The sequence below is a fragment of the Periplaneta americana genome, chromosome 13 (genome assembly GCF_040183065.1).
Source record: "Periplaneta americana isolate PAMFEO1 chromosome 13, P.americana_PAMFEO1_priV1, whole genome shotgun sequence".
Taxonomy (NCBI): Eukaryota; Metazoa; Arthropoda; class Insecta; order Blattodea; family Blattidae; genus Periplaneta; species Periplaneta americana.
This window is the reverse complement of record NC_091129.1, coordinates 158,228,026-158,241,314: the sequence shown is the minus strand read 5'-3', so window position 1 is coordinate 158,241,314 and position 13,289 is coordinate 158,228,026. Positions and strand designations below refer to the sequence as shown.

Below are 13,289 nucleotides of genomic sequence, written 5' to 3'. Positions count from 1 at the left end.
AAAATCCTACAAATTTTAATCGATCTTTCTCAAATTTTATCTGACACTTGTATTATTTCAGCTTTTCACCATAATTATTACATATGTTATTGAGATTTTAGTATTTTGTAATAGAAGCTGATTATTAAAAATGTTTCAACAGCCACAAATTTCGGTTTTGAATATTCAAGTTATTATAGGAATTGCCTTACTGATATGTAAATAGAACTTACTAAATGTTTTCGTTTTATAGTGAATATCTTATGAAGAAAAAGTGTGTGTACCTAATGCTTAGAATTTAACAATGAAATTATCTTTCTTCTTGCTTTCCAATATTTAGACGTAAGATTCACAAAAGTCTCAAGAGATTAGCAATTTGCCGGTTTTTCCATGTCCATATTCTCTTCCTTTATGCGTAACAAGCATTATATAAAATGTACTCATTTTACCTGTCAATTTTTTTTTTTTTTTTCATATTTGAATGTTTAAAGAAAAATGTCTTAGATGTAGAAAATGAATAAGTTTTCTTGCTTGTTCATTCCCCGACATGAAGTAAAAATGTTGTATAAATCAAACAAAATTTGTGTACATAGGAGCACTGCTTACACTGCAAAATGTTGAAGAGAGAGAGAGAGAGAGAGAAAAAAAGAAGAGGGTCAGCAGCAGATATGTCAGTATGGTCTCTGTACTGCAGCTAGAATATGGCTGCTGAGAGACAAGAAACAAGCGACAATGCTAAAAGTTATATTTCTTTGGTAAAATAAACTTCGGGAAAAAGACCTTTGGGGAGGCCGAGACGTAGATGGGAGCATAATATTAAAATGGATTTGAGGGAGGTGGGATATGATGACAGAGACTGAATTAATCTTGCACAGGATCGGGACCGATGGCGGGCTTATGTGAGAGCGGCAATGAATCTCCGGGTTCTTTAAAAGCCATTTGTAAGTAAGTGAGTAAAATAAGCTTCAAAGTTTTTTTCGATAATAGTAAAAAAGTATTTTTTCAATAATTTTGATCATATTTCAAGATCAGATTCCCTTAAATTTTCAAATAAAATTATATTAATTATTACGAACGTGTAAAATGATTACGTATCGCGTGCATCATTTTTGGATGCTTTGCTTATCACAATAATTTGTCTTCATACTATGTATAATGAGGAAGTTAAAACACAACGCATGTAGCTGTCATTTCATACAAAGAGGAGAACAAGCTCAGAACTCTGGCAGGTAAGGTACTGTTGTAACTGCAAAATAAAAGGGGTTTATATATAATCTGACAAATCTATAGATATTTCATACAATGGCTATTTTATTTGCTGCCCAATACATGTAAAGAAGAACTCTGCAGGTGTCCTTTAATAACATTTATGTCTGTTTTGCGTTTTTTATACTTTAAAAACTTGAAAAACTGTTTAGTTATGGTAACAATTTGTCCCTTACCTTTGCTTGCCTCTGCGGACGCATCCAACACATATGGCAGCTGCAAGAGCCCCCACGAACACCACGCAGCCCAGCACAACCACCCCCACCTCGAGCGATGACAGCAAGTAGCGCTGGTTGCGTGGTTTGCTCACGACAGGAGCTCCGTTCGCTATCTCCAGGACTCGGTAATGCTCCAGGCAGCGCTTTATGTCGGACTGCTTCTTGTTCAGAACGCTGCACATTACAAAAGGCACTTACTATCAGGTGTTCACTACATGTTCTAATGGAATAAAAACTAAATAAACACTTCAAGAATACTGACGAAGAACTTATGTACCTATAGGCTAATATATTAGTTTATTTTATGTAAACATTAGGTGTGGCTTATCATGACTTTTCAGACACCATGTTAGCCATAAGAATACTTGAGTGGTCAACTGTGTAAGTGATTGATGGACATGGTCTAGTGGTCAGAGCTTCTGGCTATAGTTCATGAGGTCCCGGGTTCGATTCCCGGTTAGAGCACAGGAATTTTTCCTTAAGGGGATTATTCCTGTGTTCGTCCATGGTCTGGAATTTAGGTTAAGTTTAGATTTAAGACCTCTCCTGGCACCACATTATCATAATCATCCTATCACATCATTGGGGTAATGTAACTCTGCCTTCCAGGCACCCCAACCTCAGAAGTGGGTTACAACTAAGCCATAGCCAGGAGAGAAGACCAGAAATGTCGAAAAGACAACCTGGTGGCATTGGATATATATATAGTAGTATAGTAGTAGTAGTATAGTATTTATTAGCTGTCGTTATAGCAAAAGCTAATGACATTGTCAAATTACACGTGTGAAATTATAGTGCAAAAATGAAAATTATTCTATTACAACACTAAACATAAAACAAAATGATCACAAATACTCCTTAGAGTTTACAATTGAGAGTCAAGATTATCAAAATTAGGCTAATATCTAGATGAAAATTGTAACACATTGATCACAAATATTGATTTGATTAACAATTTATGAGAATTTCCTAATATATTACAGAATAATAATACAATTCAGAGAAAGAAACCTAAAAAATATTAACAGCTTGATTTTCTGATTCAAAATATTCTTGTACAGAATAGAATGGGTTTCTAAGAAGCCACGTTTTCACTTTGACTTTGAATATGTCAAGTGACACTTCCTGTGCTTCCTGTGGAAACATGTTGAACGTTCTACAGCCCAACATGTTAGGACTACTTTTAACTTTGGATAGTCTGCAAAATGGTATGTCCAGTTTTTCTTTATTCCGAGTATTATACTCATGTTTATCTATCCTACTGGTGAAGCCATAAAGATTTTTCTTGATGTAAAGAAGGAGTTCCAGAATATATTCATTCACAACTGTTAAGATGGACTCCTGTATGAACAGTGGTTTACAATGTGCTTTGCTTGGTTCTTGTGTGATAATTCTTATTGCTTTCTTCTGAATGAGTAGGACTTCAATAAGTTTCTTGCTGTTTCCCCACACCAGGATTCCATACTTCAATATGCTATGAAAAAAAGCAAAATAAACACTTCTTAGGTACTGCCCGGGTATTTTATCTCTAATTCCTCTTAAGAGATACAGGACTCTGGACAGTCTCTGAGAGATGTATTCAATGTGGCAATCCCAGGTTAGTTTTGTATCAAGATGGATACCAAGTAACTTTACTGCCTTTTCTTCAGACCCTTCTTCTTTTTTCCATGACAAAATTAATTTTTGAGTCTTCTCCTCGTTTAAAATTAACTTATTTGCTCTGAACCATTCTGCTGCTTCCAAAACTGTATTTGAGGTTAGCTGACGCAGTTCTGCTGCACTAGTCGAACATGTTATAAAAGAAGTGTCATCTGCATATAATGTTGATTTGGCCATAGTGTTATAACTTAAATCATTTACAATAATTAGGAATAAGAAAGGTCTAAGATGGAACCCTGTGGGACACCATGTTGCACTTCTCCTTCAAAAGACCTGATCCCTTGAATTTCTACTATTTGTTTTCTGCCAGACAGATATGATGAGAGGAGATCCAACTCCCTTCCATTTATACCATAGTATTGTAGCTTAAGTCTTAAAATGTCATGTGAAACGCAGTCAAAAGCTTTTGTTAGGTCGCATAACGTGATCTCAGAGTATATATATATATATGATGTACTGGTACCATACATTGTAATTTTATAATAAACTTGATTGTTGTTGTTTAGTCAACTGTACGAAGACAGGTTAGAATCTCATAAGTGACACCAATAAGGCATCGCTCATGAGGAAACTGAGCCAGGAGATAATGGGGCAAGTTGACCAGTTCCTTTTCCCCCATTGCATACATCACTGACTAGTACCACTAATCAAATTTCAGATCTACTGTATACAAACAATTGTTCTTCCTCTGACATATAACATCAAGTGGGATGTACTGCCTGATAATATATTATGTATTATCAGCCAGAACCTCGGTCAGGGGTAAAGTTTAGTATCCAATTAAATACTTTTTTTTTTAAGAAACGAAAATTCATTTTTATGTTTTTACTAAATAGATTTTTAAATTGACGTTCCTGAAAAGTTTTACTTTTGTATTCTATCGTAGTAATGATATATTCCAATTTTGCGCCTTAAATTTGAAATAGTGGCGTATTCCACATGTACAATACTGATCTACTTAAGCAAAACTCCTGCAAACCAGTAATTTACCAGCAGCAAAAAGTAACATTTTTTAATGTATAACTGATAACATTATCATAATGTGTCATTTTTGCAACAAAATGGTAAATTTTAATTGTAACTTCAGTCGTAAATATAGTGCTGAAAAAAATTAGAAGACCACATTCAGAATTTTCTGAGTTTTCTGAATATTTTTATCAGAATACTACTACTCCATAAGCATTACAAAGGAAAAGGAAATTTTCAAATTCAACTATTTTTTTTTTTTGCAATGTAATCTATATATCTTGTATTGATTATGGGTTATATGAAACATATTTTACAGTGAATTCCATTAATTGTAATAAAATAAAGTATTGCTTGTTGATTTTTCTCTCCTTTTTCATTATTTATTTACTTTCTTCCTGCATTTATAATTTATTCTGATACTCCTTTCAGCAGCGGCTCGCCGTAAAAGGAATAGGTGAAGTGCTATTCACATACACAAATGCATCAACAGTTTTACCAATATAATGAGTGGGCCTACTATTCTTAAACTGCGTACAGTTTTAATAGTTCTAGAACACCTGCAAATAGGAAAATTAATTTATTTCAGGACTCACCCAATTTCTTGCATACCAAGCCAATCCTCCTGTCTTTTAAAGCAGCAAGCCTGTCGATGATGTCTTCATAAAATGTCTGAGTTTAACTAAGGGTGGACAGTATATCTCTATGCAAAGCTATGGGGCTAATAATGAAAGTCTCTCCTGTGACGTAGAATTCCGAGTGAAATTTTCAATCTCTTCACACAGAAAAGCTTCTTTCATCGGAAGAATTTTTTAAAGTTATTTTATACAACTTCTGTAGTTTCTTAGCACTTTTTAAAACAAATAACAAATGGAACTGTAGGTCGTCCAGAATTTAAAACATCTTTTTTATCTTCATATTTAAGTCTAGAAAACGACATTTCTAATAAATTACAAACCGTGTCATTTTCGGGATACATATTTGGCACTTATTAATCAACATTTTCTATGTACTGGTACCTAAGTATTTGTATAATAGCACCATGATGTAGAATTAATACACTATGTACACTTATCACTAATATATTCTAAATACATAAAATAATAAGTTAATATATACGTACACACTATTAAAATACATGCGTATATTTACGCGCGCGTTAAACTTTCAAATACAAGAGTTGGAACGAAACTGACAAGATCACGAGCTCATGAGAAAAAATAACACACGCGGCGGAAAACAACTTTTAAACTTTGCGAATGTATGTGGGGTGTATTCCTGATTAAATAACATAGAGCCAGCTAATTTACCACTGCAGGGGTGGATGCTTGGAAACAAGAAATGAGGATACTATTCTCGAGTCAGGTAGTACATACTGTAAAATTTCACAGCCCTTAAACAATAGCCCCAGGCCTCGGAGACGAGCTGCAACCCTCCTCTATTATTAGTACCGTTAGATCTGCAAACTGGTTACTCCGCCTACAAGTCTGACAGTTCTTCGTAACTGAAAGTCTCAGAAACGCACTTCACTCATACAATCTTTCTTTAGTGCGTGACGTCACGTTACCATGGAAACCAAGTGTTGTATGAGAATGAGAGCCCAAATAATTTCACCTGTACAGTATTGTAAGTTCCAATAGTCACCGCTCGGCGCTCATAACAGTTGGCATTATTCTATTCAACGGACGGTTACAGGTACTATTTATACAACTAAACACTGTTTATAACGACAGAAGAGAAAACTTTTTCTTATTTTAGAAATATGATATCGATAATAACTGGAATTAATTATTAATATGAGATAAAATTGTGTTTTACATGTAAATACGTGAAGTAACACTTCACCTACTTCACCTGAATAACCGCCCCTGACTCCTTTACCCCTACTTTCTATTTACAATGCATTTTCTGATTATGTATGTGTCTAATGCCTATCCACTTCGGTTTACGTGATTCAGGTTTCTCATATAGCGGATAGATGGCAGGACTGTAACCCATTTTCTAGTTGCACACCACTTTTCGCAGGCCACACTGTACATGATGTGTATCTGTGGAGAGTCATATCGTGTACTAGGATGAGTGTATGTGTAAGTGTTCGTGTAAGTGTAGTATATGGACTGAATGACGATGAGGAAGGGAGAAGGGAAAACCCAGTGCCAGTATGTAGCCTACTCCTATTGAATAGCACCAAGGGGGCCGTCAGGCTTAACGTTCCTGTCTGATGGATGAATCACTATCGACAGTGACATATGCCTTCTCTTCATATGCACTGCGAAGATATTTGGGATTTAACCCAGGCATAGTGGTGCACAATCTAGTAATTAAAAATTGTGCACTGCCATCTCTCCTTGTCCTGAGATAGAAATTTTACATGAAAATTTCTGAGCCCGCTAGAAATCAAACCCGGATCGGCTAGTCTGCATAATGTTTTCACTACCAAAGTCTCCTTTCAGTACCTTCAAGATATTTCCATTTATAAAAAATTATGTTTCCTGAAAAAATAGTTTTTGTGACTTAGAATCATTTGGAAAATTACTCTTCAATTTTTTTTTTTCGTTTAAATACTATTTTGATACAATATGAACCAGCTGAATTCAAATAATTGATTAAATGGCGATCTTACTCGTGTTAATTATGTAAGCATGTGAGGCTTACAGCTGTTTTGGTGCTATTAGACATCATCCTCTGAGCCTACTAGATCTCGGCACTATCTCAACTTTGCTACCTGTTGTGTGGGTGCGTTCGTGTGATGAGTTGTGTCAAATAGTGTGTTGAGAATTTGATTGGGGTGTGTTTTAGTGTGTCTGTATATTTCATATTGTTCTAGTGTGTTTGAGCTTTTGGTTTTTTTGGGTTGTATGTGTAGGATTTCCATGTCTGTATTTCAGAACACACACACTATTTGACACAACTCTTCGTCACACGAAGCACCCACACAACAGGCAGCGAAATTGAGATAGCGCTGAGATCTAGTAGGCTCTGAGGATGGTGTCGAATAGCACCGAAACAGCTGTAAGCCGCACATGCTTACATAATTAACACGAGTAAGATCGCCATTTAATCAATTATTTATATTCAGATGTTAAAAGTAGTGTACGAAAGATTCAACATGGATTATCAGCTGAATTCGTTTTTATAGACATATTTAATAGCTATTTGAAGCACTTACTGTTGCAAAGTATCCATGTCAATAATAATGTTCATCCTTGGGTCAACAGCATAAAGGTACAAATCAGTCCTGCAAAGAAATTTACAGATCCTTGATAATAACACCATTATCAGTTCTTGAGTTTAGAGGCCTAAGTAATATTAGAAAAGAGTTGTTCTGAACTTACGCGCTGCCTTCATCTAAGTCTCGTTCTACATGAGGTTCAATTTTTCGTACTCTCACATCTAACCCAGTCAGATTGTAGAGGGCACTGTAAAGTAGATAGATACACCAAAATATTAGTTCAGCTGAAATAAAAGTAGATAAGTACAATGTTTATACGCCAATTGTTTCTTTCTACTCTATCGAAGACATGTAATTGTAGTAGATGAAACTGTAAATCGATAAAAAATGTACATGATTAAATTAAGGGTATATACGTACATGAACGACCACAAATAATATCATAAAATGCAGGCTCTAAATTTCTAAAATTTTACAAGAAAATGAACTGACAAGTGGACAAAAATTACAATGCATCACAACAAGATTTATTAGAACATAAATAGCTGATAAAAGTATAAAAAAGTTACTAATAATAATTTTTAAAAGCCAGTTTTATCAGAGTATAAAAAATATATGCAGTTATATCATTTGGTAATCATAACATTGTTAGGGTTTCTCTGACATCTTTAATTTTTTAATGCATGTAATAAACACTTATCACTAAAAAGTGGACTACTCTCAGTTATGCAGAGTTGCTAATTTTAATACAATTAATTTTTTGTGTGTCCTATATAAAATTTACATCATGTTTTATGACCTATTTTTTTATTTTCAAAGATATGGGCATTATTGTAGTCTATGTCTTGCATAAATGGATGAGAGATCAGTGTGCAAAATTTCAGCTTTCTATCTTTAATGATTGTGAAGTTATGAAATAATATGTGTGTGGAAAAATGGCTACTTTGGGGAAATTTAATTTAAAGTTAAAAGTGGATGTCTTATCTGATCCGTATTGTGTCAGAACATGTCCATTTAAATAGCACAAATAAACAAATGAACTGTAAATCACTGGATTCAGAAAACTCTGCATAATTTTTAATGCAAAAAAAAAAAATTCCAAAATATTCACGTACTTAAAATTACCCTTAAGATTAGATAAATAAATGCAAATAGAACTCAAGATCGTTTCCAATTTTTTAAGAGAGAATTATTAAATATTGTGATTTTATAATGAAGATGGCGTAATAAAATAAGTTCACAAATTAAAGAATATTTGAACATTAAACGCATACCGTACCTAATAGTGATGCAATTTTTTTACATAGCAGTACTGAATCCCACTTGAATTACACAACAATACTCTGAGAAATAGATTTATATTATTTTTATGTTTATTAGCTAGAGTTTATGGACTCTGATGCTGAACTTACTTTGTAATATTTTCCATATCTTTTTCAACTGTAGTTGGCTTTGAACCCATAACCATCACTAACTGCTTCTCTTCATCAAGGACATACACCTAAGAAATTGAATCAATGAAGATTGTAACAAGCAACCATCACAAGTAAGCTGATATTCATCTCATTTAAAACTAATACCCAAATTTTATGTTAATAACAAATGAGTAGAAGTTTACCGACTTAAAGAAGAGATCAATTTCACGACATGAAATTCTATATGAACAAACACTAAATTCCATTGGATTTTCTTGAGGTTAAAGCCAGCGCATACCAGATGCCATACTACTACAAAGATATATAGCCAACATTAGCGCAGCATGTGATTATATGTTAACCGCACACCAAAAGAAAACTACAGCTCGCTATAAACTGTGAAACTCTGCTATATAGAGCGTATTTGACTGCTGGTTATTTTTATAAAATATAACGGAGATTGGCGCATGCGTAAAATGCGAATACAACCACAAAATGTCCAAGAAAGAGACCTAGGAAATATTGCAGCGTCATCTTCGCACTTTCGACATGTAAAATTTAGTAGAGGAGGTGAAATTTTTAATTTACGTTGTATAAACACATGAAATGGAAGTACAAAATTTATTGAACAGTATACCAGTACCGGTATGTGTCTTTTTATGTTACAAATGTTTAAGTAATTAATTTGAAAATACAGTAATAAATTACTAAATAAGTTGGTAAAATTTCTGATCCAAAAATGAAGGTATCATTATAAAAGACAGTGTTTGGAAAAATAATTTCTCCGCAGTGAAAAAGTAAAATTAAAATACATGACATTTATCTTGAACAGCAAATCTTTCTTTAGCAGACATAGCTTTTCTATAGTTAGTGTCTTCCTTCTGTACGTCCTCTTGAATGAACTGTAAGATCTCTTGAAACTGAGTTTTTGTTACAGTATTGCTGAAAGTTTTTCTCATATTCTAGATCGTGATATAAATTGTGGCATTTAGCGAGTTCTTCTATACAATTATTAATTTTATGAATTCAGTTCTTCCACTTCTGTTGTAAAACCAATGCAAACAATAAAAATCCCTCTGTATTGATCTTCTTGATATTTTGTAGAAATGTAGAATATGTCACTGATAAAGCATTATTATAGCATTTAGTGTGCACATGTTTATAATTATCTTATCGTTAGCTATAATATCGCACAAAAGCATAGCGCTGTATAGTATAGCGTCTGGTCTGAGCTCGCCTTAAGTTTATTTATCTTATTCAATGATATAATAATAAATTTCAAATAATTGATTAAATGGCGATCTTACACGTGTTAATTGTGTAAGCATATGTGGCTTAAAGCTGTTACGGTGTTTCTTCACACCATCCTCAGAGCCTACTAGCTAGTAGGCTAGTTAGCTAGTAGGCTCTGAGGATGGTGTGAAGAAACACCGAAACAGCTGTAAGCCTACTAGTTAGTAGGCTCTGAGGATGGTGTGAAGAAACACCGAAACAGCTGTAAGCCTACTAGTTAGTAGGCTCTGAGGATGGTGTGAAGAAACACCGAAACAGCTCTAAGCCTAATAGTTAGTAGGCTCTGAGGATGGTGTGAAGAAACACCGAAACAGCTGTAAGCCTACTAGTTTGTAGGCTCTGAGGATAGGGTGAAGAAACACCGAAACAGCTGTAAGCCTACTAGTTAGTAGGCTCTGAGGATAGAGTGAAGAAACACCGAAACAGCTGTAAGCCTACTAGTTAGTAGGCTCTGAGGATAGGGTGAAGAAACACCGAAACAGCTGTAAGCCTACTAGTTAGTAGGCTCTGAGGATAGGGTGAAGAAACACCGAAACAGCTGTAAGCCTACTAGTTAGTAGGCTCTGAGGATGGTGTGAAGAAACACCGAACCAGCTGTAAGCCTACTAGTTAGTAGGCTCTGAGGATAGGGTGAAGAAACACCGAAACAGCTGTAAGCCTACTAGTTAGTAGGCTCTGAGGATAGGGTGAAGAAACACCGAAACAGCTCTAAGCCTAATAGTTAGTAGGCTCTGAGGATGGTGTGAAGAAACACCGAAACAGCTCTAAGCCTAATAGTTAGTAGGCTCTGAGGATGGTGTGAAGAAACACCGAAACAGCTGTAAGCCTACTAGTTAGTAGGCTCTGAGGATAGGGTGAAGAAACACCGAAACAGCTCTAAGCCTAATAGTTAGTAGGCTCTGAGGATGGTGTGAAGAAACACCGAAACAGCTGTAAGCCTACTAGTTAGTAGGCTCTGAGGATAGGGTGAAGAAACACCGAAACAGCTGTAAGCCTACTAGTTAGTAGGCTCTGAGGATGGTGTGAAGAAACACCGAAACAGCTCTAAGCCTAATAGTTAGTAGGCTCTGAGGATGGTGTGAAGAAACACCGAAACAGCTGTAAGCCTACTAGTTAGTAGGCTCTGAGGATGGTGTGAAGAAACACCGAAACAGCTCTAAGCCTAATAGTTAGTAGGCTCTGAGGATGGTGTGAAGAAACACCGAAACAGCTGTAAGCCTACTAGTTAGTAGGCTCTGAGGATAGGGTGAAGAAACACCGAAACAGCTGTAAGCCTACTAGTTAGTAGGCTCTGAGGATGGTGTGAAGAAACACCGAAACAGCTGTAAGCCTACTAGTTAGTAGGCTCTGAGGATAGAGTGAAGAAACACCGAAACAGCTGTAAGCCTACTAGTTAGTAGGCTCTGAGGATAGGGTGAAGAAACACCGAAACAGCTGTAAGCCTACTAGTTAGTAGGCTCTGAGGATAGGGTGAAGAAACACCGAAACAGCTGTAAGCCTACTAGTTAGTAGGCTCTGAGGATGGTGTGAAGAAACACCGAAACAGCTGTAAGCCTACTAGTTAGTAGGCTCTGAGGATAGGGTGAAGAAACACCGAAACAGCTGTAAGCCTACTAGTTAGTAGGCTCTGAGGATAGAGTGAAGAAACACCGAAACAGCTGTAAGCCTACTAGTTAGTAGGCTCTGAGGATAGGGTGAAGAAACACCGAAACAGCTGTAAGCCTACTAGTTAGTAGGCTCTGAGGATGGTGTGAAGAAACACCGAAACAGCTGTAAGCCTACTAGTTAGTAGGCCCTGAGGATAGGGTGAAGAAACACCGAAACAGCTGTAAGCCTACTAGTTAGTAGGCTCTGAGGATAGGGTGAAGAAACACCGAAACAGCTGTAAGCCTACTAGTTAGTAGGCTCTGAGGATAGGGTGAAGAAACACCGAAACAGCTGTAAGCCTACTAGTTAGTAGGCTCTGAGGATGGTGTGAAGAAACACCGAAACAGCTGTAAGCCTACTAGTTAGTAGGCTCTGAGGATGGTGTGAAGAAACACCGAAACAGCTGTAAGCCTACTAGTTAGTAGGCTCTGAGGATAGGGTGAAGAAACACCGAAACAGCTGTAAGCCTACTAGTTAGTAGGCTCTGAGGATAGGGTGAAGAAACACCGAAACAGCTGTAAGCCTACTAGTTAGTAGGCTCTGAGGATGGTGTGAAGAAACACCGAAACAGCTGTAAGCCGCACATGCTTACACAATTAACACGTGTAAGATCGCCATTTAATCAATTATTTATAAATAAAAGAAAACTACTAATAACTCACTATTGTTACTGTAAAAATTAGTTTTCTTACTTTCTAGTTATAATAACAACAAAATTCTGGCACAAAGTAGAAGTTCCACATGCAATCGTCTACTTCAGATGAATATGTGTTCAATAATAATACAGTATAATTAATTGTACCAGTACTAAGTCATAGTAAAGAAGACCTTACTTACAAACACATTAGTTATGGCTGACTTGCCGTCGTCTGCACCTCTCCTGTCCGTGGCCTTCACGTCGAACCCATACACTCGGCCAGCATCATGTGCAAAGCTCACAATGGAGCGAACTTGCCCAGTGATGGGGTCAATAATAAACTTGCGAGATTCATCATCTGCTCTCCCCAGGATCTGGTAACGGATATCCGAGTTCAAACCTTCATCAGGATCAGTCGCCTGAAATAAAGTTCACATCATTTTCATGATTACTGAGCACTTATGTATATTCATATTGATTTCACTGCAATTTATATCCAGGAATAACATGGAACAGTAATGATACTAAATTTAATCCAGTTTTTGACGTGCATACGTTTTTTGTTTGAGGTACAGTTATAGAGAAAATCTAACATTTTTAGCATAACACGAAATTGAAGAATTCTCTACGCATGTCACTTGAAAACTCGCTCAGTCAGTAAACTGGTGGATACAAAAACTAGTCCAGTTCTTTCATGAAAATGGACTTAACGTGTTTTGGGATCACTCTCTTCAATTGAATTCAGACTGCAACATGTATTAAACAAGAACATCAAATCATATCCATTTGTCCACTCACAGAATTAGGTACCACAAGTCTTAAAAGAATTTTACACAGAGGTATAAATATTTCTAGCTAATAAAATTCTAACTTTCATTATAAGCGCTAAACTAAAAAGGTCTCTATACCATTAAAGTAGTCCCTACCCGATTGGGGGACTATTTTACTTCCGAATAATTTTACCTTAATGGTACTCATTTCATATTGGAGTGGTTAAATGGAAAGTTGTAGCCGATTTAAGTGAACACCATATTTTA

The 13,289-nt window shown here is 35.9% G+C and overlaps 1 protein-coding gene across 1 annotated transcript in view; it reads right to left on the bottom strand.

Moving 5' to 3' along the window:
• The window catches only part of Cad89D (cadherin 89D), a 343,616-nt gene that overhangs the window by 10,163 nt on the left and 320,164 nt on the right, over positions 1-13,289 (bottom strand). Inside the window, exons 17-21 of the mRNA XM_069844519.1 lie at positions 12,453-12,671; positions 8,673-8,761; positions 7,424-7,507; positions 7,258-7,326; positions 1,422-1,637 (exon numbers count right to left, since the gene is read on the bottom strand). Coding sequence (XP_069700620.1) covers positions 1,422-1,637; positions 7,258-7,326; positions 7,424-7,507; positions 8,673-8,761; positions 12,453-12,671 — 677 coding nt within the window. The remainder of the gene's footprint in view (positions 1-1,421; positions 1,638-7,257; positions 7,327-7,423; positions 7,508-8,672; positions 8,762-12,452; positions 12,672-13,289) is intronic.